Source organism: Lolium perenne, chromosome 2, assembly GCF_019359855.2.
Source record: "Lolium perenne isolate Kyuss_39 chromosome 2, Kyuss_2.0, whole genome shotgun sequence".
NCBI classification, from domain to species: domain Eukaryota; kingdom Viridiplantae; phylum Streptophyta; class Magnoliopsida; order Poales; family Poaceae; genus Lolium; species Lolium perenne.
Genome location: NC_067245.2, coordinates 84,154,375 through 84,179,684, shown reverse-complemented (window position 1 = coordinate 84,179,684; position 25,310 = coordinate 84,154,375). Strand labels below are relative to the sequence as shown.

Genomic DNA, 25,310 nt, shown 5'->3' with positions numbered 1-25,310 from the left:
CGTCGCCGCATCTGTGTGTATTTTATGCTGGTAGTTCGTCGTCCCCGGCGGTCGGAATCGCTGGTCGTCGGTGGGTATGGGTTTGGGGTTTTTGTCTGGGTGGGCGGCGTTGCGGTGCTCGTGTGGTGCTTCTGCGGCGGAGGGCAGGGGGCTTCCGTGACTGCGCACTGTAAGGCTCGCCCCCCGTGATGGCTCGGGTCAGAGTAGATTCGTCGATGAACACCGGCGCCGCCGTCGAGCTGTCCGTTGAGGGAGGTTAGCTACGGCGAGGAAGCGCTGGGTAGGTCGCTACCGAGGATACCCTATCGTTTTTGTGGGTCACGCGCCTTGGTGAGGTCTCTGCCGCTGGGGGAGGCCGTCGTCGAGGATACCCTGTCGTTTTTGTGCACGAGACGGCTGAAGTTTGTGTCGTTGTGAAGTCGTCGAGGGGGAAGTTACAGTTGGGCACGAATTGCATGAATGCGATGAGGAGGGCACGGCTGTCCTGTTGGTTGCCTAAGGTTCCTCTTCCCTCCCCACTACATCTCTATGACGATGGTGGCAGTCTGGAGTGTTGGTACTAATCTAGCTGCGCGACAAGCTCGTTTTGTAGCTTCTCGTTGGGCATGGCGTCGATGGTGAGTTTGACGGCGGGGTGGGGGGATGGTGGTGACGTGCTTCTTTTGGGCTGCCAGGTTTTGAGGTAGGCTTTTTGCGAGGATGCGAACCCCGGGCTACAATTTTTCTACCGATGGAGCATTTTTTTTTGGAAGCTCCTACAAGCTTCTTTGGTTTTGCTTTTTTTTTTTTTTTTGCAATGTGCTGTTATTAGCATGATTCCTAGCTCTATTTGTCCAGCCATGGCCTCTGTTTTTTGTTGTATTGTCTTAGACTGAGGGATATGAGTTGACTCAGTGGATAAGGAAAATGAGATTAATTTTTTTAAGATCCAGGGGGGATATTATGTGGAGTAGAAGCAAAATGGGAACTGGATATGATGTGGAGTCTCTGTTTTTTGATAAGCTTTTTGTAATTATGTTACTCTCATTCATGTTTTTAATAGAGTGGACTTTTTGTTTTGTTTAATCATAGGTGGTACAACCATGGCTAGGAGGAAGGCTGCGCGGAACAATGCTGGTCATAAAGGGAAAGCAGTTCGTAAGCGTCACCATGTATGTGTTTCCCTGATATGTAATTCAACAACTGTGGTAGTAGCATGTGAATAACGTGTAGATGCATCTGATGAACCCGGTAGCCATATTATACTAAGCTGGTAGGTTTTTTTTTTTGTAAACTATGGTATGGTACATGATTATGGTCTGTGGCAGGAGCCATGTTATACTAAGTTGGTAGGTGTGTTTTAAAAATAAGGTAGCTGTATTATGATGGTTTGTTTTATCTGCAATTCATTTTTTCCCTGGTAGCCATGCTGTACTAAGCTGGTAGGTATTTTTTTTAAACATGGTAGCTGTATGATGATGGTTTGTTTTTTATACGCAATTCATTCTCCTGGTAGCCATGTTATACTAAGCTGGTAGGTTTTTTTAAAAAATATGGTAGCTGTATGATGATGGTTCGTTTTTTATACGCAATTTCATTTTTTCCTGGTAGCCATGTTGTACTAAGCTGGTAGGTACTTTTTAAAAATATGGTAGCTGTATGAAAACCATGTTAGTTTTTGCAAGAAACCTGTTCATTTTAGTTTCTTTGTTGTTTTTTCGGCAGGGTTTTAGTGGAGACCGAAATAGGGCTTCTCCAGCTCCTATAATTAAGCTATATAGCAGTTTGACTCAAGATAAGCGTGATGCGATAGTATCAAGGTTTAAAATAGCGCGCTATTTCTCCGCTAATACCACGCAATAGCATATTTGGAGGGTCTACGCTAAATTTTAGTATTTTTGCTCGCTATGGCGCTATTTGTTAAATAGCATGATATTTCGTGCTAAAACTTCATAGCTTTAGCGCGCTATTTTTTCAGTCTAAGTTGCTTTCACTTTTTCGTGGTGATGAACTACAATATGTTGGTTCATATTGGTTCCTTTTCTAGATTAGAACTTAATATCGCTAATGCTGATAATTCTTAATAAAAAAAAATTATGTTGTTGCCTTGTGGAATACTGATGTTAGCCTTCTGAAAAATTAGAGATCTATTTGTTATATGTGGTTATGTATGTATGATTCAGTCATTTTTTGGACTAAATATCCAACCTTTTTCGCGAAATCCTTTATTTTTAGACTATATTTAATATTTTTTTCAAAACGCTATTTGAAATATAGCACGAAATTAGCACGATATAGCGTCCATAGCGTTTGAAGGAGACCGACGCTATTTCATTTACCACGCTATTTTAAACCTTGGATAGTATCAATGGGACTGGGAAGCTTTCTGAATATCAAGTGTGAACATCTGCACAATCCACTTATTAGTTGGTTTGTGCAATGTTACGAACCAGCTAGGAGAGCGTTTGTAGTCCCTTGTCGTGGCGTAATACCTTTGACAGAAGAGTCAGTTTATATCATGACTGGTCTTCCACGGGGGCAGTTAGAGGTTAAGTATTACGCTGATTATGAGTTGGAAGCTGTCATTGCTACAAGGCTTTTTCCTGGTGGAACTATTAGACCTAAGGTTTCCGATCTCGCAAAGATGGTTGAGCAGTATGTGGGGGCTAATGACTCTTTCAAGGAGCTGTGGATGTTGTTCATCATGTCAACAGTAGTAGCCCCTACAACTGATAACAAGATGAGTAACAAATGTTATCCTATGCTGGTAATAACATTTTCCTTTTTTATTAGTGTTTTTTTAAGTGGTGGTTATCTGTTTTTGTGTTGTGTGTGTGTTATCTCATGATTCTGGTTGGTTGCATTTTCTACCCAGGTCGACATTGCTCGAGCAAATGAATTTAACCTCTGCAAATTTGTTGCCAATCAACTTCATGATCACCTATCAAATCAGAAATACACAAAGGGTTGCTTATTGTACTGTATGGTGAGTTTCTTGTAGTTCCTCTGTATTTTAAACTGAAACAAATGGTTGTTTATTACTGCTCTTTTCTTTTTTCTTTCTACACATGGTTTTCATGTAACAACCCTAATTTCTGTTTTTTGCTTATCTTTTTTTCATGTGTCTTCATTTCTGTGGATATACAAGTTGAGATATTTCGATGCTCTTAAAACTGATCACTTTGAGCTAGAGCTTGGCAATGCTAATTTTGCTATAAATGCTTGGTCAAAGTTAGCTATTGATGTAGTGGGAGCATTGGATGTTCAGGAGTATGATACAACCACTTTTGGTGTATTGGAGGTTAGCATTTTTGTATATGTACAACTTTCTCCATGCAGTTTTGTACTCAAATGCATGTAATTCTCTGTATTTTTGTTGCTCACTGTATTTTTCATTCACTTTTTCAGTTGAAGGATGAGTATAAAGATGTTGGCGCCCTTGAAATGGGTCTTTTTGGTGGTCCAGATGGATTTGATTCCTGGATGAAGCTTAATACACATCCCAGTTGTACACAAAAGGTAGCTAACTTTGAACACGCTTTTTTGTGTTTTTTCCTAAAGGCGCTGCTGGCTAGTCTGTGTTTTTGGTTGTATGTGTGCCTTCATATTTTTTTCATGTTCAATTCTGTATTCACATATTTTAGCTTTTGTTTCTTTTTGTACAGCAACGGGTGAAAGCATTCAGTTTAATGCAGAACTTTGCATCAAGTCTAAATGGTCTGTTGAGCAGCCTTGTTCAAGGATTGACACAATGTAGCGATGGAGAATCAAGCGATGATTATGCTGATTCGTATCATGAAGATGTTGACACAGAGGTATCTGAACATGATGCACACGAGAATCATACATATAGAAATGTACCTGCCACTAGGAAAGTTGGATGTGCAACTGGTCATGCAAAGAAGAAGATGCTTGCGCCCCTTCCAGAACTGGCCACAAGGAATGGAGGTCAGCAAGATGGAACTACAAGCCAAGCTAATCTATCTCCTGCTGTTGGAATAGAGAAGAAACTTCAGGAAGATAATTTTAGTAGAGAATCTCCTCCTGCTATGCACTCACAAATAAATGTACCGTCCTTCAGTGACTTGGATGTATCTGATGAAGTGAATGGCGGCGGGAATGAAAGTGAATCACCTTTTGAGTCAACTCCGCAATATGATGATAGAATCAGGGGTAGTGCAGCACATCTTGCAGCAAGTCTTAGCAATTGTAAAATGATGAAAGAGTCAGGGTTTCCATCATCTTCTGAAAAAATTGCAAATAGTAGGATCAAGAATGTGGTAGCAGTAGAACTTGGAATTCCTGTTCGTGTGTCCGAGCAAGGAAATGATCCTACTGCCGTGCTAAAGTTTGTACCTGACCATGGACAACAAGTTTTGGAAACCATTCCAGAAAGGTATTTTTTGTTTTTACATTTGTTTATCTGGTTTACATGCATGGAAAACTGTGGATTTAGTTCTCAAGGGAACCATGAAGGAGCTGGTAGTAAATGCTAGATAATATGATAGTTGAACCAAATAAACTTGGTAGTTATTTCTGTCTTAACATGATAAGTTTTCATATATAATATGGTAATTTTGCATGAATAATTTTCTTTTTATCTATATATGCACACCCGATATCAGTATATTCCTCTGAAGAAACTGCTAGTTATTCTTTTTGGGCAAACATGGTGGTTAATTGTAAATAATATGATAGTTGAACCTGATAAACCTGGTAGGAATCATCGACTTAACATGATATATTTTGTATACATAATCTGGTAGTAAGTAAGGTTTTTCCTGTCTCTTTTTGTTTTTTGATGCAGGGATATTGTTGATGATCATTTAATTCCAACAAGTGGTTTTTTGGGAGGTGCCCAGGTGGCTCCAGTAGTATCAAATGAAACTCAAAAGAAAAGGTAAACTCTTACAACAAGTGGATTTTTTATCTGTGTGTTTTAAATGCAATTTATCCTGATAGCTTTTGCTGACATAATGTGGAAAATACTGATTGGTTAGTACCTAAGGTTTCTTTATTTTTTTATGTAGGGATATTATTGATCATAATTTAAATACAATCAGTGGTAATGTTGAATTGAAAGGCAAGGATGTCATTATTCAAGAGTCAACAAACAGTGGGTTTTTGGAGGATGACCATGTGCCTCAAGTAGTATCAAATCAAACTCCAAAGAAAAGGTTTCAATCAGTTTTTTGTTTTTGCATAACTCCAAAGAGGATAGCCATGACCATGTGTATCAGGTTTCTGGAAATGTTGATTTTTTTTCATGTTGAACATATAGGAAACGCCAATGTAAAGCAGCAACTACACCATCAAGGAAGTCTCCAAGGCTTGCTTCTATGAATAATGACAAATCTGGTAAGGTTGGTGGCAATGATGTGAGTACTGAATCAGGATTACCAAAAGATGGGAAGACCTCAAGCACAGCAATCCTTGTATCACCAACTGTTACTACCAAACAAGATCAAAAGGATGGTAGCCATACTGTTGGTGATGGCAACTCTCTGATAACTGCCATTGCAATTTCTCCTACTGTCACAATGCAGCAAGGCACAAGTTATGTTCCGAGTAGTTCTGGCGATAAGAAGTGCTCGTCAGTAGAAGAAGGCGCAACAAAAGAGAACACTATCCCAATTTCTCCGAATGTTCTTGAAGCTCAGGCATCACACATTGATGCAAACTCATGCAAATCATTAGTGTCCTCTCCAGTTGCACAGAGGCAGTTCACTGCAGGCAATTCTCAATATGGAACGCAATGGAGAGTGTCTCCTTTTGTTGGTGCTAACTTAGGGATTCCTGTGTTAATGAACCATGGACCTGTTGTCGTGCCACGTGAAGTTGAAGATGCAGTTAGGAAATTTTCTGAATCTGTGAAGAAAATGGGAGGACTATCAAGGTTTGCTGCACAAAAGTCAAGCTCAATAGAAGAGATGCCTCTGAAAAGGAAGATGGTGGAAATTGGAAAGGGTGGATCAAGTGGAGCTGTTAGGGACAACCGTATTGGTATGTTCACACCACCAGGTTTTCACCTTGGCTTTAGCTCCCAAGAATCTGCAGACGGTGATATCCAAGTGGATGAGTTTGACAAATATGAGGATGCAGCACCCAATATTGCAGCACCTAATCTTGCAGTACCACTGGCTTGGGTTGAACCAGAACCAGAAGGTACTTTTTGTATGTTCATATTTTATGGCAAATACTAGTGGTTATTTTATAGTTATTTGTATTTCATTATAGGCTAATCTCATTTTTGTCTTCATTTTATCTGATAGGTCGAATAACTGGAACTCAAGATGAAGCATCAAGTGGTGATGATTTTGAACAAATCCAATTATCTGAGGAGGTACAAGATGTCATGGCAGGGAAAACTGTTCATCTAAGTGAAAATGGTATGGCAGAGCTTGCAAGGTATGAGGAGTTGTCAAAGGCATTTATAGCAAGGAAGCGAAAACTTCAAATTGATGCAACTCCCCTAGCATCAAAAGAGGAAACTAATGTTCACAGTGCAACTCCGAAGGTATACCCGCATAAAGCTAGAGTGAAGAAGTCATCACATTATATGCAATCACCTTTTGACAGCTCAATCAAAGTTACTGCTGAACAAGAAGAAATCTATCAGAAGATCATGCTTAGCAACAAGCATCAGAGGCCAGTCAAATCGAACATAAGGATGTAAGTTTTTTTTCCATGCATTTTATGTTTTTACAAGCCTTTTTTAAATATGCCATTTTTGTTGTAGCTATAGCTTCATTTTCTTTTTTGGGTTACACAAGTAAAATACACTGACAGTTTTCGCTTACATGAGTGTTTGGTTCTGTTTCTATATCAGGTACCAGATAATAAAATACAATGACAGTTTTGCGTACACGAGTGATTTAGCAAATTCAATTCATGGCAGAGGTGAACTGTCTAATCATTGCATGGAAGTTGCAATAGAGTACCTGCGGCGTACTAACACTGTCGAGGGGAAATTGATAGTGCCTTACCAAATTTCTGTCTACCTTATGAATGGGGAATTCGAGAAGAAAGCGGTGGTTTCTCTATTCAAGAGGACCAAGGATTATTCACTAAGTGTGATGAAATTGGTAAGAATGCTTCTCTATTTTTCATGTTCTTAGATCTCTTTTCTCTTTTTTTCTTGCTCATTGTGTTAACTTTTTTCTCATGTATGTTATCCATTTCAGATTTCATTCCCAGTTTTGCAAGAGATGACAAGGCAGCAAAGGGAAGGAAATCATTGGTACTCCTTGCATATGAACTTTCAAGCTGAAAGGTTCGAAGCACTTGATTCAATGCGGGGCGAAGGTGATGAAGCTCTAATAAGCCACGCAAATGCTCTAATCAGTAGGATTAAGGCACTCTGGAATATACACTACATCACATCTAAGGTTCAAATCCAGAATTGGGATTTGAAAATTATAAATGTTCCAATTCAGGCAACCATGTAAGTCACAGGATTTTCTGGTCTGTTTTTCAGCTTTTCTTTTTGTGTTTTCTGTAGCATGCACCATATACTGAATTTTATAAAAAAAATTCCTCCCTGTTTCATGTTTCTAATATGTGACTCTCTTTTTTTTTGGCAGTTTTGATTGTGGGTATCATGCCATATACAATGTTGAGAAATGGGATGGACAGAACGTTCCTCCACTTGCGAAAGACGATGTGCCTAAGCTACGGAGGGTGTTACCTCACAGGTGGTTGACAGCCGATTTTAACAAAGAGAAAGATAATTGGAAGTGGATTTTGTTCAACAATGTTGTCCGGTAATACACCTACCCTATTTATCCAGATAAACTATCAGTTTTTTCCACTACAACTATCTCTTTCTTTATTTTTATGCAGCTGCCAGGTTATCCAAATCAATTTTTCCATGTAGCCATCAATTTCTTCTATAGAACTATCAAGTTTTTTTCCACACGTCAATATAGCTCTTTTCTATAGAACTATCAAGTTTTTTCTACAATGCCAATGTGTACATGTAGTAATATGCAGTAGTTTAAAATCTCGGAAGTGGAGGCTTTTTTTTGCGTTAGGAGGCCGATACGTTACTGACAAGTAGATCCCCCTCCCCCCCCAATTTAATAGCCCAGTAGGTACTTATGTATTCAGAACCTGGTATGTACTCTGTGGAAATCTCATAGCTTGGTACAACTAAGTTGGCAGGTCAGTCTTAGAGAACAAATGGAACAATAACATGTATTTTTTATTTTGGATTTTTCAATAATAAATATCAGAATCTGGCAGTTTCTCTATGGAAATCTCATAGGTAGGTGCAAATATTTTTGGCAGGTCAGTCCAAGAGCCTAAAAAGGATGTATCATATACATTTTTAGCATTTTTCAGTAATAAATATTAGAATCTGGTAGTTACTCTATGAAAATCTCATAGGTAGGAACAAATAATCTGGTAGGTCAGTTGGAGGACCTAAAAGGTACAATCACATCCATTTTCCTCTGGTATTCCAATAATAAATATTACAAAAATGTCTAGTACTTGCATTCAAACATACGGACAATAATAAATGAAGTACAGTAGCAACGAATACAAGGATCCAGTTTTTTAGTTCTGGACTGGAAGTTCTCCTCTCTGGGGGCACATTCTCAAATCATGTTGAGTAGAGCCACATTGTTTGCAGAAGCGTACTTCTTTTCTCCCTATGTCCAGTGGTTTCTGATATGCTTGCTTCCGCTTTCTTCCTTTAGTATTTGATACGCGAGGATCACGGATATTACTAGCTTCGGTAGTTTCTGAAGTTTGTTCAGCTGCAGTGGGATGTGAACCTTCTGTTTGCACCGCTGGATTTGTGCTTGACGATGGTCCTGTAGGTTTCTTTTGACGGTTAGTTTGTCGTGGTTTCGGACAAGAGGTACCTTCTTCTGGAGGTACCTGTTGTGTATGACAATCTTTGTGTGTTGTTTGGGCTGGAGCAGATTGCGTTGCTTTCCTTGCATCGCTTGAAGCAGATGCCTTCTTTGCTCTTTTTTCTGTTTCTCTTTTCAGTGAAGCCAAGTCTTTCTTCATTGATTTCATGTGGTTCCGAATTATCTTCCTGCCATCTTCGGTTTCATTCCCGCAAAGCGCTAGGCCTTTGAATTCATTGCATGTTACTGCTAGCCACATCTTCTTCTTAGATTCCTCTGGCATAACAGCCAGTTGTCCCGGTAATTCTTCCACTAGGTTTTCTTCAGCGCTCCATGTCCACCTGCGCAACACATATGCCATCGGCATCTGACAAACACCTAGTTGAACCATGGCCTGCATTTGAATGTCATTTTTAGTATTTTCTCTACAAATTCTTTTTTTTTAAATCATGAATGTTTTTTAGCAGGCTACCGCGCACAAACAATCTAGAAAGTAAGGTCTAGTTTTTTTTACCTTTAGGATGTGACAGCAGACGATGCCATCTCTTTCAAATTTGCAGCATGTGCATCTGTAAGTTTCATTGGGGGGGTCTGCATAAACCTGATATGTGCTGTTGTGGTAACTTGGTACAAAGTGTGTTATGCAGTACACTTCATATGCATTCTCAGCTACCTGCCTTATGTTGTAAGACATGGTGTACGACATTTCGTACTGAAAGCGGGTGTGTATGTTTTTTGTGTAGAGCTTTTCCATTTGTTTCTCTATTGGGTGCCAAGACCAGCTCCTAGCTGTCAAAAGTGATGAATCTGCCTCTTGTTTCTTCTCTGCTTTCATTATCTTAGCTTGGATATCAGCATACTGAAGAACAAACTCAAGCACAGAATTTGAAGGACTTATGTATTTTTTTAGCACCGCATTGAAACCCTCACTCCGCTGAGTTGTTTGTAAGAACGGATAGAACTTGTGCATGAAGTAGGCAGGAACCCATGAACTTCTTTTTTGGTACAAAGCTGCTATCTTCTCATGGTTTTGCACATTGTATTTTTGAATCATTAAGTTCCATCTTGTTTCAAACTCCTGCGGTGTCAAGCTGCAGTTTATGCAGTCATTCATCTCTTCCCGAAGCCCTAGTATCTTTGCAACAAATGGACCAATTTCTTCTGTTGCTTTATCGACAATGTGCCACCTGCAATTACGATGCGTTGTGTTTGGAAACACCTTTTCAATTCCAGCACGCATTGCACCATCCTGGTCTGTTATTATGTTAACTGGTGCTACTCCATCCATTGCAATTAAGAACGACTCAAATAACCATATGTAGCTCTCACTGAGCTCATTCTTTAGGAACCCACAGCCTAGTTGTATCGACTGACCATGGTTGTTTATACCAATGAATGGTGCAAAGGGCATCTTGTATGTGTTTGTCATGTAAGTTGCATCGAAAGAAATACAGTCATTGTAGTTCTTGTAAGCTCTTCTTGCTGCACTATCTACCCAGAACAAGTACTGCACACGGTCCTCATCATCAAGCTTGTATCTGTAGTAGAAATCCTTGTCTCGGGACTTCAAGTCCTCAAAGTATGCCATAGTGTTTTGCATGTCTACGAACTTGTTCTCTGCCCGAAGTTTGGATCTGAAATTTGCCATGTCTTTTGGTGTGTATGGCACTCCTTCTACTGATTCATATAGTGTAGCCATAACTTGCATCATTCTGCTTGTATCCATGTTTACAGTGTGTAGTATTTTTAAGAACTCTTGGTCTTCTTCCGGTATGTCTCTGTGTGAGCGTAGGAAACCAGTCAACGACCACTTCTTGAGTAGAGGGTGATTGTGATCATCACAGAATTCCGTCACCAGCCAGGCACCGTCTCTGAATTTCAACGCCATCCTAGCTGGACAGTCAGTCCTAATGTTGCTGCACTTCATCCTTTCTGGTACAACTGGTTTAGGTTTCTGCGTATCTTCTTTCTCTTTTGCTTGGTGACCTGCTTTATGGCAAACCATAGCTGCTCTTATGTATTCTCCAGTGACCTCGGATTTCTTCCTGTAATTGTATCTGATTCCAAATCCTCTCCTCCTTGCAAATGCCAAGTAGTGCCTCTGAGCATCTTCAAGTGTATCAAATCTCATGTCTGCTCTAGGTGCTTGTGGAGTTGAAACTACTTCTGCATTCCCTTCGATCCCATCGTTCTGTGCAGTCGGCGGAGTTTGTGCAGAACTTGCTTGTGGAAGTGTAATCTCAGTGCACGCTCTGTCTGCTGACATAGCCCTGGAGGTGGATCCTGCGTTGTCCATGCCTGCTTTTTTTGCAAAAAATAATGTACAAGCAAATAAAGATCTGCAAATTATAGTAGCGGTAAAACAGGGGGTGTTTTTTGTGTGGCAAGTATGATGGAGTAAACTTGGTTGCTTCTTACAATTAACTTGGTAGGTTTTTTCCAGCAGGCTTAGATTTAGCTTTTTACAATTAACTTGGTTTGTTGCTTTTTACATTTTAGCTGATAACTGTGATGTATTAAATCTGTTATGTGGGCACAATTAAATCTGGCAAGTATGATGGAGTAAACATGCTTGCTGCTTACAATTAACTTGGTAGGTTTTTCCAGCATGCTTAGAAATTAGCTTATTACAATTAACCTGGTTTGTTGCTTACAATTAAATCTGGTATCTGGGCACAATTAACTTGGTAGTTTTCAATTAAATTTTATCAAATTCATACATGCTTTTTTAGTTTTTGGGCATGGTTTTTGCTGCAGAATGTAATGGCAAAAAGTATCACTTGTTTTTTTAAAAAACTGCCTAACCTGTGTTTGCCGAAGCTACTTGAACTGATAAAGTAGCATTAGGCACATCTTGCCCTTTGAATTCTGTGATGTTCATCTTCTGCAACCTGCAAATCAAAATGTGAATTAGTTTCTAATACTGTTTTGGTTTTTTGTAATGCAGGAAGTAGAGTGAAGCAAGATGAATGCTGGCTGTGTAGTTATGCATTTTCTTCTTGTTTCTGGAAGGCACAGTGAAGCACAGATAAGTCTGACCAATGGAGAGTGAAGCAAGATGAATGCTGGATGTGTAGTTATGCATTTTCTTCTTGTTTTTAGCATGTGGTACTATTGGTTTTAGAAACCCAGCAGGCAAGTGCGTGTGACTCTGTCTTTTTTTAGTATGTTCTGATGGACATGGTGATGAGCAAGAATCTACCAGGCAAGTGTATGTCGTTTTTGGTTTGTAGGAACATGATGATCAACAAGAATCTGCCAGGCAAGTGCTGTTGGTTTTAGGAACATGACAGGGGTTCCTTTTTGGTTTTTGTTCTCATGGATGAACTAAAATTCTGCCAGTGCATGTGATGCTTGAAAAATACTTACTGTTTAGGGGGATCAAGGGAGGGTCAAAAAATTTATGGGGAGATGGTGTTTTTCCAGATCGTACCTGTCTGTTTTAGATCTGCAAATTCCCTTTGAAATCTGGTAGTTTCTCCCCCTGAACAAGGTGGTCACCTCATCCTGGCACTGTGTTTCTCCTCTTCTCTCCCGTGTTCTTCTTCTCTTCCCAGATCTAGTTTTCTGTTCTGTTTTTGGAGAAAACGTGAGGAAGAAGAAGATCCAGTGATGGGAGGTCACGAAATTGCTGTGTAGGGCCGACAAAAGCTTCAGGAAGAAGAGAGTCTTTTTGCACGTGATGTTGTCTCCCTGGACGAAATTTATGGTAGGGCCCACGTGGTTTGTTGGTTAGAAATATCCAGGCGTGGGTGGGGCCGGTAGTACAGCTGGCGGTGGACATGCGGTGAAGCTCACGCTTTTTTGCGTCCTTCGCGCGCACCCGGTCGACCGAATCACGTGGGTGGGCCCATCCAAAACCGTCGCACGGACGAGGGCTCTGTGCGGCGCCGCCGTGTAGTGCGGTCCTTAATTTAAAGATTATTTTCACTGTCGATTACTTCACCCCTGTGTTCGCTTCGTATTAGACTCATACAAGAGGTGCCCTCATACAATTTCTGAAATATTGTTATGGCAAAAACCTCTGACATGTTTTTCGTTATCAGTGGGTAATGAAAATCGATCCGTGAGGATCGCTTGGACAAAAAGTCTTGAGGATGCTAATTATGGACAACAGTTGGTGAAAAATGTAATACTAGTAGTAAATTTACTGAGACATATTTCATCCAACTATAGAATAACAACAAACTACAGTTCTCCCCATGTCCATGTTTCCGAAAGTTGCAGCAACCAACCCATGTTTTCTTATATATAAATGTCGCCTTTCTTGAAGCTAATAGCAGGTATGGCCTCTTCAGCACTATGCCACTGGCCTCTCTAGCTGCGTCGGCTTCATGCTCTCTGTCCGCTCTTATGCAGTTCGTTTCCATCTTTTCTTTCTTTTCAGGAGAGTGAAACTGGTACTAGCCGGGCTTGTTGGGTATTCTCCCGCGTGCAGCTGACGCCGACTCTGTCCGCCGCGAAACCGACTTACGCCAGGACGTGCTTCCAATTTCCAAAAACAACAACTCCGATCCCGAGTGGAGAACGGTGCGATTCACTTCCATATATACATAGCCAAGCATTCATCCGGCAAGCCCATCTCGATTCCCTTCTACCCTCACGCCCTAGCTCGTCTCCATCGATCATGGACAGCCTCGCCGCGGCCGCCGCCAACTGCCGCTGCAGCCGCGTCGTCTACGTCGGCAACATCGCCTTCCACGCCGCCGACAAGGAGGTCCTCGACGCCTGTGAGCTCATCGGCCCCGTCCGCTCCTTCCGCCTCGCCGCCGACGCCGCCACGGGCAAGCGCAAGGGCTACGCCTTCGTCGAGTACGCCGACGACGCCACGGCGCAGAGCGCATGCCGCAACCTGCACGGCCACCTCCTGCGTGGCCGCGAGCTGCGCGTCGGCCTCGCCGACAGGACCGGCGCGTCGGGGAGGCGCCGCGGCGACCACGACCCCGTCGGCATGGACGACGCCATCCACGCCGCCTCCCTCGTCGACTTCTCCGGGCAGCGCCACGCCGCCGCGGTCGCCTCCGTCACGCGGTATCTGGCCGGCCTGTCCAGGCACCAGCTGCGGGAAGCCGCGGCCGCGTTCGAGACCAACAAGCTTCTCAAGGACACCGCCATGGAGATGGTGCAGCGCCTGCTCGACATGGCGGCCGCCGACGCTGCCGCCGAGGAGGCAAAGAGGAAGAGGCAGGAGAGCGCCTCTGCTGCGACGGCCGATGATCACCGCGCCAAGATGAGGAAGCTGGAAGATGGCGGGAAGGCCACGCCGGTGCCCGCTGGAGTTGCCTGCGTCTGAGAGACCATGCCGCAGCAACTGCTTCTTCGTGATTAGTCTTGTTTTACTAGTTCATTTTTGGTGCTGTGTAGATCATCACGCGAAACAAAACATATGTACTGTGTAATGTCACACCATCTATTGATGATAATGCAAAATTCCCTTCTTTAGCATCCAGTTTTTTCTGTTCGCGAATTCCTCTTCTTTCTTGGTTTTCTTTCTCGGACTATTAGTATGAACTTGGTTACTAGAGATGAACTTTTCTAGGCCCGAAGCTTCAAATCAAAAGCAGACTCAAGTTGAGAAATGGATCTTCTCCAATTTTTTACAACGCTCACATCAACGTTAGACGTCACAACAGATGGCTCAAAATCACAATCATCAGACCCGTGAAATCACAGATTAAAGAATTGTCAAACATCACTTCTGTCCCAACGATCCCATCAGAGAGAAATGTCATCAAAATCGACCTAAAAGTTCAAACCAAACATACCAAAAACATCCAAGTCCTTCCTGGGCAGAAACAATCAATTAATAAAATGCCCATGTACCAGTGTATGCTTCCTAACTCCTACTGCACTCTAATAATGCACAAATATTACAAGACCGTACGACCAAGATATGCTTCCTAGGTTACAACGCTGGCCATTGTTCATCCGTTATATACCTTCCGACACATTTCCAGATTTTCCATTCGCATTTGATCAGGAGCTCGGAGGAGCAGAGCTGGGTATCTTGAAATGCTTCTTTACATAATGTGATGCCTCTGAATCATTTCTATGGCACAGGACCCTGAGCAAGGTTTTGGCGTCACCTCCCAATTTGCTTTTGCCTCCTTGAGTAACTTCTCGTAGATCATCAATAAGCACGCGGGTCTGGGAGAGAGAGAACATAAGAAATGTCATCTGGTCATTCAAAAATATGATTACAGCAAAGACAAGTGATTTCTTATACTACAGCAATCCCCAGTCCCAAGTTTCGATAAGTCGACGGCGTGTATGCTTCTTTTAAAACCAACATACTGCTTAGCTGTCTCTGATGCAATTACAGAATTTTTGCTAGAATTCAACTAGGGCCAGTTTGAAGATAAAGAAAATAGCTCAGGTGCCTCTACCATAATGAAAGAAGGCAGCGCTGACAGTTTCCGTAAAAAAATTAGCTAAGTTCACTCCAGTGGGCAGGTACAGACTATACCTAATAATTGGAGATACGGTAAAAGGTAATTATGGATGGTGCACTTGTAGAATATAGAGTCTAGAGTTTAACGGATCCAAAGTCTATGGTCCAATTCCCCCGAACCCCGAAAGGTTCATGAGAAGTTTAATTCAAAGTTTACCTCTTGCTTGATCAGATTTATTACAGGACGAACGCGCGAGACCAAATTCTCAACAGTTCCACGGGGGAGCCCATCTCCACCAGATATGAAGAATTCCTACAGAAAACAAGAAGTAACTTTTTTTAGGTAAGCAAACAAATAGTCAGTACGAGTTAAGACAACAGTTTATTGGTCAGACAGTAAAGACAGGGTGATATTGAACATATATTACAGACTTATGATAATCATGTCAGTTATAAAACAATACCACCGCCACTGCACACAAGGTGTCCCTTGTATGTAAAATAAAAGCAGCCAAGATGTCTTAAGACAACAATATACCTTCAGAATTTCAAGATCTTCCTCCAAAAGAGGGGCATCATTTGGAGAGAAGACACGTGTAGGACCTCCATCTAGTATTACACGAAGTAAGCCATCCTATGAAAGATAAATGACGTTAAATTATAATTCAAAAATTGTTACAGCATCTCACTAATTTTAATAGCCGAAAATTATCACCAGGGATGCTTGCAGAAGCCCTGTAACCACACGATCCCGCAGTTGCTCCACAATGACATCACAAAGTTGATTAAGTACCTAAACATCGAGCATTGACATCAAATACATGACATTTAGTTCAACAGAAGCTTGGACCGGACAGCAAATGAAAAACCTTTACTAAGAAATTCTAATAAGCGGTAAAACTATGCCTGTCCAAAGTTTGAGGTAACAGCATATGCTAAGCATTTGGCCACACCCAGTTTCTGACATAATACAGCTATCCATATACTTTCTCACAAAAATAGAATATACTACAAATAAATATGCATGGCATGGATTAGGGCATGCTTGGGTTGCATTCAAATGTAGAAGTGCTCATAAACATAACACATAAAGCTGAATTGTTGCAGTCAAAAATTGCTTTGCATGCCGGTCCAAAAATATTAACAGGCAGAGTTCTGTATAAAGGTTAGCCAGATACGTAGCTAGCCAACACAAGGTAATGGATAGAAAAAATAAGTTGACATGCCAGCTATCACATCAAATGATGCAAACTTATGAACATACCAAATCAAGCACTTCCACAATAGTGTCCAGTCGAGCTTGGGGAACACTGTTTTTGTATAAGTTGTCGATGAATGGCTGTTGCAGGTCCCAGAATATGACCTTTAACCCTACAAATGAAAATATGCACACTTTAACATTGATGGGCTGCCAGCTTCCCAGTACAAGTGGTGAGCGCATGCATATTTTCTTACCTGTAAATTCACATACCCGATCAATAGCAGCATTGATTTCTTTTCTACTGCCATCAAATTGATTCTTCTGATTGGAGACAGCACTCTTTGATTTTCCGCTCATTGATCGTCCTAACACAGTTAAATATTACAAATAAAATTCAGTTTGATCTAATGGACTATGCCAAACAGAGTAATTGGCAATCCTTCCAGAGGATCTAACAGATAAACTAATTGCTATATTTTAAGGCGCACTTACTGATGTTAATGTTGTCACTTTTCCTTCTAGCCCACCGTTCACTTATGCTGTCCTCCAACTTGCCTAGATGGCTTATACCATACTGTTTGCATATTCATAAAAAAGCTTCGAGTTCAGAAACTCTGACGGTAATAAAAATGAACAATAAATAGGAAGAAAGTCAAATATCAAAAGAACGTCATGGGTCCTGTTGTGTAAATCATGGCAGCAGCTAGTAACAGCTATTGCCTCCATACTAGAATACTGCTTTAAGTCCAGAACTATCAGTATGATCAATAGCAAATTTCTCCACTTAGTGTAAAATTATGTTGCTGATAAATCATTGATAATAGCTACTTTCGAAAAGTAACAGCGTCAAACAAGGAACCATGAAAGATACAGCTACCTACATAGATATATTTAATGGGGCGTATGATGTATCAGGCTGGTAGCATAATCACAAACTCCATGTCTGAAGTATAAATTTTTTAAGGAAATGCTGCTCCAGCGTCAATGCCAATCATTCCAAAATATATCTTCTATGACAATAGGTATGTTTTTTCTTCTCATTTACATCTTTGTGTACCATAAATTTCTCAGGAACTTGATAAGTTGTTCCACATAAAAGCAACGTAGCGGCATCAGTTAGAAGAAACTCACATATAGACTGTTAAGCCGCACACAGAGCTTTGACATTGTAAGTTGAACAATTTCACTTGCTTTCTTCTCATCAACGGTTCTAACTTCCGGGATTTCCTTTTTTACAAAAGCTTTGATCCCAAGCTCCTTTTTATATCGAGTAAGAACAGGAACAGGTGGAACTAAATCTTCTTTATCAACTGCAGGCACACAAAACCATTTTTTCTTAGAACCTAGATAAATAAAGAGCGTTCAACCAAAGCATAAGTGTTTAAAAAAAGGACATAAGCATCTTTTGTCCATCCTAGATACGACCATCAATCTAAAGCATGATTTTATACTACGTATTCTGATGCAAGAGAATATTTTCCTTTCAAATCAATTGATAGGAAATAAATGTGAAGGAATAAATAAATAACATGCAGCAAGAAGATAAGTACAAAGGTACTTTAGGAGAAATATAAACGTGAAGATGCAAACCTATGGGTCCAATAGCAAGTTGTGTATAAATTTGAAATGCCTTGTCGATACCACGACAGAGGCTATTTAGCTCGCTAATTCGCATGGGAACCTTGAATGCAAAAAACTGATCTGCAGTCTGCAATACATCACAAGTAACAAAAATTAATTTCACAAAGGCAGCGTGATTATCAGGCACAAATCATATCTGAAACCATTAAGGCATTTTTTGAAACAACTTCGAGATATTGTGGCATATAAGAGAAACAAAATCGAAGATTAACCTATAAGGAGATAATTAATTAACAAAATTTAAAGAGATAATGAAGGACAAGAGGAACACCTCTTCTATGATTCTATAGACTTCTACTATAGAACCCCCATGCCGTTGTTGAGGGGATATAGGATCCCAAGCCTGTCAAGCATAAAGTTTAGCATGGAGAAAATGTTGCAGAAAATTTCAGAACAACACTCGATGAGTACCAAAGTAATGTTTGAAAGCAGACAGGTCACAGGCAAAGATACATTGTAACTAGCAGCAGTAAAACAAAATACATTATCATACCCAGTAAGATGCCTATACAAACTCGCAAACAGAGTCATATTCAAAATAAATGTTATTTTGGCAATTAATGTGTTAACCTCTTGTTCAGCAGCCCTTTTAACCCAAGTTTCAATTCTCTCCAGTTGCCCATTCACCCAGCGTAGAACAACCGTGCCAGATTTACTTTCAATCTGAGATAAAATTAAAGTAGAGAATCAGCGTTGAACAACACAATAAGCAATCCCAGCAAATAATAATGGATGATGCACAAAAATGGCATGAACATGGCATACATCCAAGCAATTTAAAATTTGGTTGTTTGTAGTCAAGGAAGATAAGATCTAACCTGGTAAGGAGCTAGCTTTTGTTTACATATACTGTCCAAACCATCTTCACCCACAACAGAAGCCATCACAGACATTATGTACTGCTCGAGAGAATCAGCTGCCGGAAATACAGAAACTACGTCCTCCGTAAGATGCTCAGCATGCTCAAGAAAAGGTCTCTGGCACAACAACTTAATGTAAGCATGTAGTACAGACGTTATGATGGATTTAGCAGTCATCTACAACTTACCAATTTGTTCCCATAAAGTTTATGGAGAAGGGAAGCAGAAAGAACAGTGGCCTGTGGATGCCATCTTGACAAAACTGGCGAAAAAATGTCTGTATCTTTCTTCAGAAGCTTCTTTGTCTCATCAGCTAGAGATGCTAAAACATGCTCATGTGCCGTGTCTGCTTTAACCTCTACAGAATGTGCAATCTGAAACAATACAAAAATGATCTATATAATGTTGACATATTAGACAGAACTAGAAAAGTATTTGACATACTACTATACAAATACAGATTGTGCATTTGTACTATCTGGATATGGATGATGTCCACTTCAGATGCAGACATGGCTTTCTGATCTAGAACACTAAAAAAACTAATGGTCTCACCAGAATAAATAGTTACAATTATCAGTACAAACATGACGGTTTAGAGTCTAGAATTTTTATTTTCTGATATGCAGACGAAAGCTCTGTCCTGTCATTGACCATGTGCTTACACTCTTACACGCATATAGAGTATGAATATTTCCTAGAAGGCCTCATGTCATAGTGTCATACTGACTTCCGAGAAATATAGTGACCAGGAAAGACCAAAATAAAAATGCCAAAAGGTATACACAATTTTGGGGAAAAACAAAAATACAATCCTAAAGATTCTCGGATGTTTAAGCTTGGGTATCTCCTCTTCCTAATAAATGCAACTAAGTTCATAACACATTTTTCCATATACAAGAAGACAAATCGATGATCGAACACCTCTAACTGCAAACAATCTTGCCAATAGTGGAAACAATGGTATTACGGTTTCTATGAGTCAAGGTGATCAAATACAACACAACAACTCCAATATACGTATACATGAACAACATTCATGGTCCCACATAAACAGGCATGCGTGAGTAAGTGATCTTATTATATCCACCTCATGGTAAAATGAAAAAAACATCAGCAAATAAATAAAATCAGCAATATTAAGCTATACTACCAAAAGAATAACTGAAGCTGCAAATAAGGTCACCTTAACGAAAGCACTTTTGACAGAAGATGTGATGTAACGCTCAATCTGGTCTCGATCAGGTGACTCCATTGCCTGATGCACAAAAGTAAAATACGGGGTGAAATCAGATTTTCTATATGTGCAAACAGTAGCGTAAGTTCTGTTTCTGCAGTGCTTGCTATTGATAAAATAAGGTTGCCACTGTATACTGCCACAGCTTAGAAGGCAAGGAGTGTGGGGACCAGTTTGTGAGGAACTCCACTAGATCGATTTGTAGTCAAGCGATTTTTGCAAGAGAAATTCCTGGATGCATTGGTGCTTATATGTACGCAAGTCGTACACAGACGGTTCAATATTAATATTAAAAATGCTATTTAAAATGACAAGTGAAGGATTTAAGGTTTCAGCACCTTGTCATTTTCTTCACCAAGGATCCGCCTAGTGAGCATTGCCACTGTTACGATATCAGCCAACATATTGGGACCCTGCAGATGTAAAGACAAATTTGATGTGGCCATGCATGTTAGGGTGCACATGAGAAAACCAGGATAGAGAAAAACCAAACCTCGGAGAACTGCAGGTGATAATCATTCAATTTCTTGTCCACCCATTTCTGAACTGGAGACAGGAAAGACTGAAAAAACGTGAAGTCTTGACAGCTATCATCGGCATCAACAGAACTGCGTAGACTTTTCAGGTGTAATCGCTCTTGTGGACCACGCTGTTCCTTCAAGGGTATTTTCCTCAAATGCTCAATCACAACTTTCAGGAGTCCTTGTTCACCTGTAAAAACAAACTGTGTTGCAGATGCTACATTAATTGCCATACTATTATGATGGTGACTCAACTCATGAGCAAATAAATCAGTAGCACATTACTGAACAATACTATATTTAGTCCAGTATGGTTTATGCAAGAGCATCTTTTGATCTAATAATAAACATGATCCAGTCCAAGTGGTTACTGGTTATAGATATGATTCACCACTTAAACGATAATCGTACATCATAACAGACTTGCATTTTTAGGGAAAGCAATCATTTCCATAAAATGGTGAAGGCAAAATGGGAGTTTGGAATCGATCTTTTTTTTCCAGATAATGGTCTCTGATACTATTGGGTTTCATATCCATAGGAATGGCTGGTTTTTACGTCAGCTCGCCAAGCCTATCACACCCTCCTCCTTTGATTGCTACAGGTCTTTGTTGGGTTTCATCGCTAGCCTACCTGAATTTCTTGGGACAAAAGGCTTTGTGGTTGTTGTGGTAACTGTCTCTCGACACTGAAGAGAAAAGGCTAGAGAAAAATACAAGATGCAAGAATCCAGAAACACATCTGATTGTTGTTGAAGAGAACTATATATTTAAGGCGCAGTGGCGGAGTTAGCCCCTCGCTGGAGCCTGGGCAGAAACTTGCTGCTGCATCGGTAAACTTTTGCCCAAACAAACAGTATGTGAAACTCTAAGCTACCTCAGTTTTCTAGTGGAAGATCAAGGGCAGAGACAGGGCAGCTGCCCAGGTTCGCAAGTGGCTCCGCCACTGTAAAGGCCAACAACAGCATGGGCACAAAATATTCGAAGGATAATATCTTACTCCTCGATTATTGTTTTACCTGTCGAAATAACACCCATGCATAGCATGTATCATGAATTGTCTCCGTGATTCCTAGTATCCGCCAAGTTGACTTTAGGAGTTCAAGGATTTCTTCCACCTCCTGGCGTATTAAAGCAAAAGAATGTAAGAGAAATATTGAAACCGACAGCATGGACAGCAGAATATGATAGACAAGGATTTCAAGTACTGGCCTCTGTAAGTTTTCCCTCATCTAAGATGTCAAAAACACTGCCGAGCATTTTTTCATACAAGGCGGCATTCAGATGGTAACCATCAGCCCAATGACAAACTTCACCAGTAAGATCACCCCGAGCAGGCCTTTCAGAGAAAGATGTGGCAACTTCTCTCAGTGATCGTAGGCATTCTGTACGTTGAACCTCCGCAGCAGATGGTGGAAGGGACTAGCAAAAGATATGACATAATAACCTCCATTTAGTGTATATTCTATACGTCGCTTATTTAATTAAATAAATCAACCATATGAACTGACTGGGGTACGCATAAAACCTCAGATTCTTCAATCTTCCTGAAAAGGTTCCTTAGCTCGTTGACTTTTCGACCTAACTCTCCAAATCCAACAACAGGATGGTTTATTAGGCCCTCCTCCAGCATGTTTAGCTAACCAAAGACACAAAAGCAATTATACTGTTAAGTCATGCAACAATAGTCCAAAATCATTAAAGCACTAATGGATGGCTAACCTGTCTTTTCTGCCAACGAAGATATGCCTTCATGTCAGAAAATTCAGCTCTAGATATACAGCACAATAGTTCCAGCGGAATCAATAGATTGTCCATCCGTTTCCCGACTTTACCCACCATAGCATTGAGTAGTCCTTGTCTAGTCCTAATATCCATGGACTCGGTTATCTATTCAAAAGCAGAGGGGTGAAGGAAGTAAGCAGATTAGCATCCTGAGTATGAACAAATCTGGTTGTACACAAACATATTAAGAAAAGGAACAACAATCTTAAACTCAAAGAGTTGCTCTAGAGTTCTTTTTGAGAAGTTGCACTACAAATATAAGACAATGGTGTTCAAATGTACAAATAAAAGCTCAACCGAGTGCAGTAAATACAAAGTACAGAATAACAGAAAACACAAAGGTGGAGTTTTTTCTATTGAAGTATTCATCAAGAACAGATAGGTAAGACAACCCACCTCAAGTTGCGCTCTCAAGATTTCAAGCAAACCAACTAAACCTGGTTGCCGCTGAGTATGTGATTCAACACTTTCACTCTTACTACGGCCAAGTTTCCTCATTAATCTGTGTCTCTTCTCTTTCTTCTTTTCTTTCTTTGGAACTATAAGCCCCCTATAAGCCAGCTGGGATAGGTTAGTACTATGATACTCATGGAAACTTGTGATCTTCTAATTAAAATAATAGCTTTTCACAGTGAGCTGTGCAGGCTTACCCTGAAGCACCAGCAGCAGCAACAAGGATTTCATATGCTGTTTCACGAAGATCATCATCTGTAATACCTGGAAAAATAAAATAGTTATTGTTATCCAATAACTTTCTTTACCAGATAATTCATAATTTAGAGTCAAACAAGCTTAAGAAGAGAACAACAATGACCTAGTTATTCCAATAACTAAAGAAAATGCCTTTGCTTTCTTTATCCAGTACTTCATACTTACGAACAAACATGTTAAAGTAACTGGAGCGCACAATGACAACCAAGTTATTTCGAAACTATAATGAACACCTTCAGGTGATTAAGAATACCAAATAAATAATTAGTGCATCACTAGCAAGCTAGGAGGAGACAACCAACAAAACGCACTTCAAGGGAAAAGGAACAGATGAAGATCATCGAGACGTCTCTAGTAGCAATAGCATGATGATTATTTTAAGGAACATACGATATGGCTAGTTAACTTCTATTATCAGACATGCGATACTGATAGTTGTTAAGTAATAACTATTACCTGTTTCAAATAATGGTAACCGCAATGATAGATCGTTGGCATCGGTTTGATGCCTTCTAGAAGCCCTTCGGCTATCGAATTCATCTTCTTCATCCTCAAAGTCTTCAATGTCATCTATTGTTAATTCCTTCTCAGTGGGAGAGTCCAATGATAGTGATTTCGGCAGGTTTGCAACTGGTAATGGCACAGGAATCTGTGGTTGTTCGACAACTGGTGGTGGTATCACAACTGGTGATGGTGCAGTGGCAGGGACAGGGGGTGGTTCTCTTGCTGGTGGTGATCCAGAATATTCGGGTTTTGTAAGTAAATAAAACTCTTCCACAGTTCCCGTGTTAGCCTGGAAAAAAAAGATTTGAGGCAAATGAATGCTTGAATTTTAGTGGCTCTGAACATGGTCTGCAAAACATAGCAAATAAGCATGTAGCTGAATATGAAATATTCTATATAAAAATTTGAAAGGTCATACAAAAATGCACGTATGAGGAGATGTTAGGTATCTGTGGGTATTCAGCAGAATGATTAGTAAAGTAAGACATGCAGCACTTATCGTGAATGTTCGTAAATCATATCAAACCTACTTTGCGAAATGGAAATTTCTTAGAAAAAAAATAACAATACAAGAAGAAACCATAGGTGTACTCACGACATTAGGGTAATCAAGGCTGTCATGGTAAAGCCGGATGGCATCTCCAAGGTCAAGTGGATGCCCTGTCACATCAGAGGACTATCAGCATGTACGAGAACTGCCAAAGCGAGATACTAGAATGGTGAAGGCTACAGCTGCTTCACCTTTCTTGACGCAGTTGAGGACATAATCGACACAGACTTGATCGATATCCACGTCGTCCAAAGAGATTGCGCCGGGGGGCATCACAACTTTCTTGATCAAGTTACCAGACAGGATGTAGTTGAGCAGCACATGGCGATCGCGGCGATAGCGCTGCAGCAGCTCAACAGCGTTTTCTCTGCTCAAGTTGAAACACGGTGGACTTAGTTTACTTACAACTCGTGTTAACATCTGCTACATGTTGTGAAGCGATCATTACTCATCCATACTGCGTGCAGTGCAGGGGAGACAAGAAAAGCTGAGGAAGTACTAGGAATTGCTTGCCGTCAGCATAATGAACCTGAGGACGGAAAAAAGGTATAAATTTTAATTACGTGACGCAACAAGAGGATGGAAATGGCTGGCACAGGTGTTTACATACGTAAGAAAATAATAATTTTGAGCGAACTTGAAATCTTGTCCTACAGCTGGTGCGTGCCTGTCCAGAGAAGCAGGCACGAAGCCATCCACTTGCTCTAGATTTTGATGGTTAAACCAAGCAGCATATAATGGAGGAAGAAGAGGCGCGTACTGACCGAAAGGCTTGGGCGGAGGTGCGGGGGACTCGCCGGCGGTGGAGATCCAGGCAGGGAAAGTTGAGGGGTTGCTGCTGCGACGGCGAGTGGTGGAGATGGGAAGGAGGGGAAGGCGGCGAGTGGCGGTAATGGGGATCCGGGGGCGGAGGGGGTGCGGCGGCAGAGATCCGAAGGAGGAGGGGACGCAGCTGGGGGTATCGGGAAAGGCAGCAGTGGAGCCAAGAATTTTCAGAGTTTTCAGACTGGAGAGTTTTTTTTTTGCTGTTGTTGAGAGTTGAGAGTAGAGAGTTGGGGGAGGAAGGAGGG

The 25,310-nt window shown here is 40.8% G+C and overlaps 3 protein-coding genes across 5 annotated transcripts; 1 reads left to right on the top strand and 2 right to left on the bottom strand.

Moving 5' to 3' along the window:
- Positions 1-9,163: 9,163 nt before the first annotated feature.
- On the bottom strand, positions 9,164-11,136 carry LOC139835527 (protein FAR1-RELATED SEQUENCE 5-like). Its single transcript, XM_071825385.1, has 3 exons — positions 10,060-11,136; positions 9,514-9,699; positions 9,164-9,181 (listed from the first exon to the last, which is right to left on the bottom strand). Exons 1-3 carry the CDS (start codon positions 11,134-11,136, stop codon positions 9,164-9,166), a joined length of 1,281 nt encoding a protein of 426 aa, XP_071681486.1.
- Positions 11,137-13,380: 2,244 nt separating this feature from the next.
- Positions 13,381-14,285, top strand: LOC127333129 (uncharacterized). Its single transcript, XM_051359440.2, has one exon. It carries the CDS (start codon positions 13,468-13,470, stop codon positions 14,131-14,133), a length of 666 nt encoding a protein of 221 aa, XP_051215400.1. The 5' UTR covers positions 13,381-13,467; the 3' UTR covers positions 14,134-14,285.
- Positions 14,286-14,514: 229 nt separating this feature from the next.
- LOC127333127 (protein unc-13 homolog) lies at positions 14,515-25,256 on the bottom strand. Of its 3 annotated transcripts, XM_051359437.2 has the most exons (28): positions 25,005-25,255; positions 24,851-24,944; positions 24,689-24,769; positions 24,432-24,607; positions 24,286-24,350; positions 23,643-23,979; positions 23,126-23,192; positions 22,872-23,025; positions 22,413-22,580; positions 22,219-22,329; positions 21,903-22,112; positions 21,710-21,811; positions 20,664-20,894; positions 20,509-20,583; positions 20,120-20,191; positions 19,122-19,307; positions 18,892-19,050; positions 18,644-18,736; positions 18,345-18,416; positions 18,023-18,140; positions 17,564-17,742; positions 16,925-17,006; positions 16,687-16,797; positions 16,496-16,602; positions 15,947-16,024; positions 15,770-15,865; positions 15,449-15,544; positions 14,515-14,987 (listed from the first exon to the last, which is right to left on the bottom strand). In XM_051359437.2, the coding sequence occupies exons 3-28, from the start codon at positions 24,694-24,696 to the stop codon at positions 14,817-14,819; spliced, it is 3,324 nt and encodes a 1,107-aa protein (XP_051215397.1). In that variant the 5' UTR covers positions 24,697-24,769; positions 24,851-24,944; positions 25,005-25,255; the 3' UTR covers positions 14,515-14,816. The 3 variants fall into 3 exon arrangements, with proteins under 3 accessions (XP_051215397.1, XP_051215396.1, XP_051215398.1); XM_051359436.2 differs by lacking the exon at positions 24,851-24,944; XM_051359438.2 differs by lacking the exons at positions 14,515-14,987; positions 15,449-15,544; positions 15,770-15,865; positions 15,947-16,024; positions 24,851-24,944 and having other exon boundaries at positions 16,703-16,797; positions 25,005-25,256.
- Between the last annotated feature and the right edge of the window lie 54 nt (positions 25,257-25,310).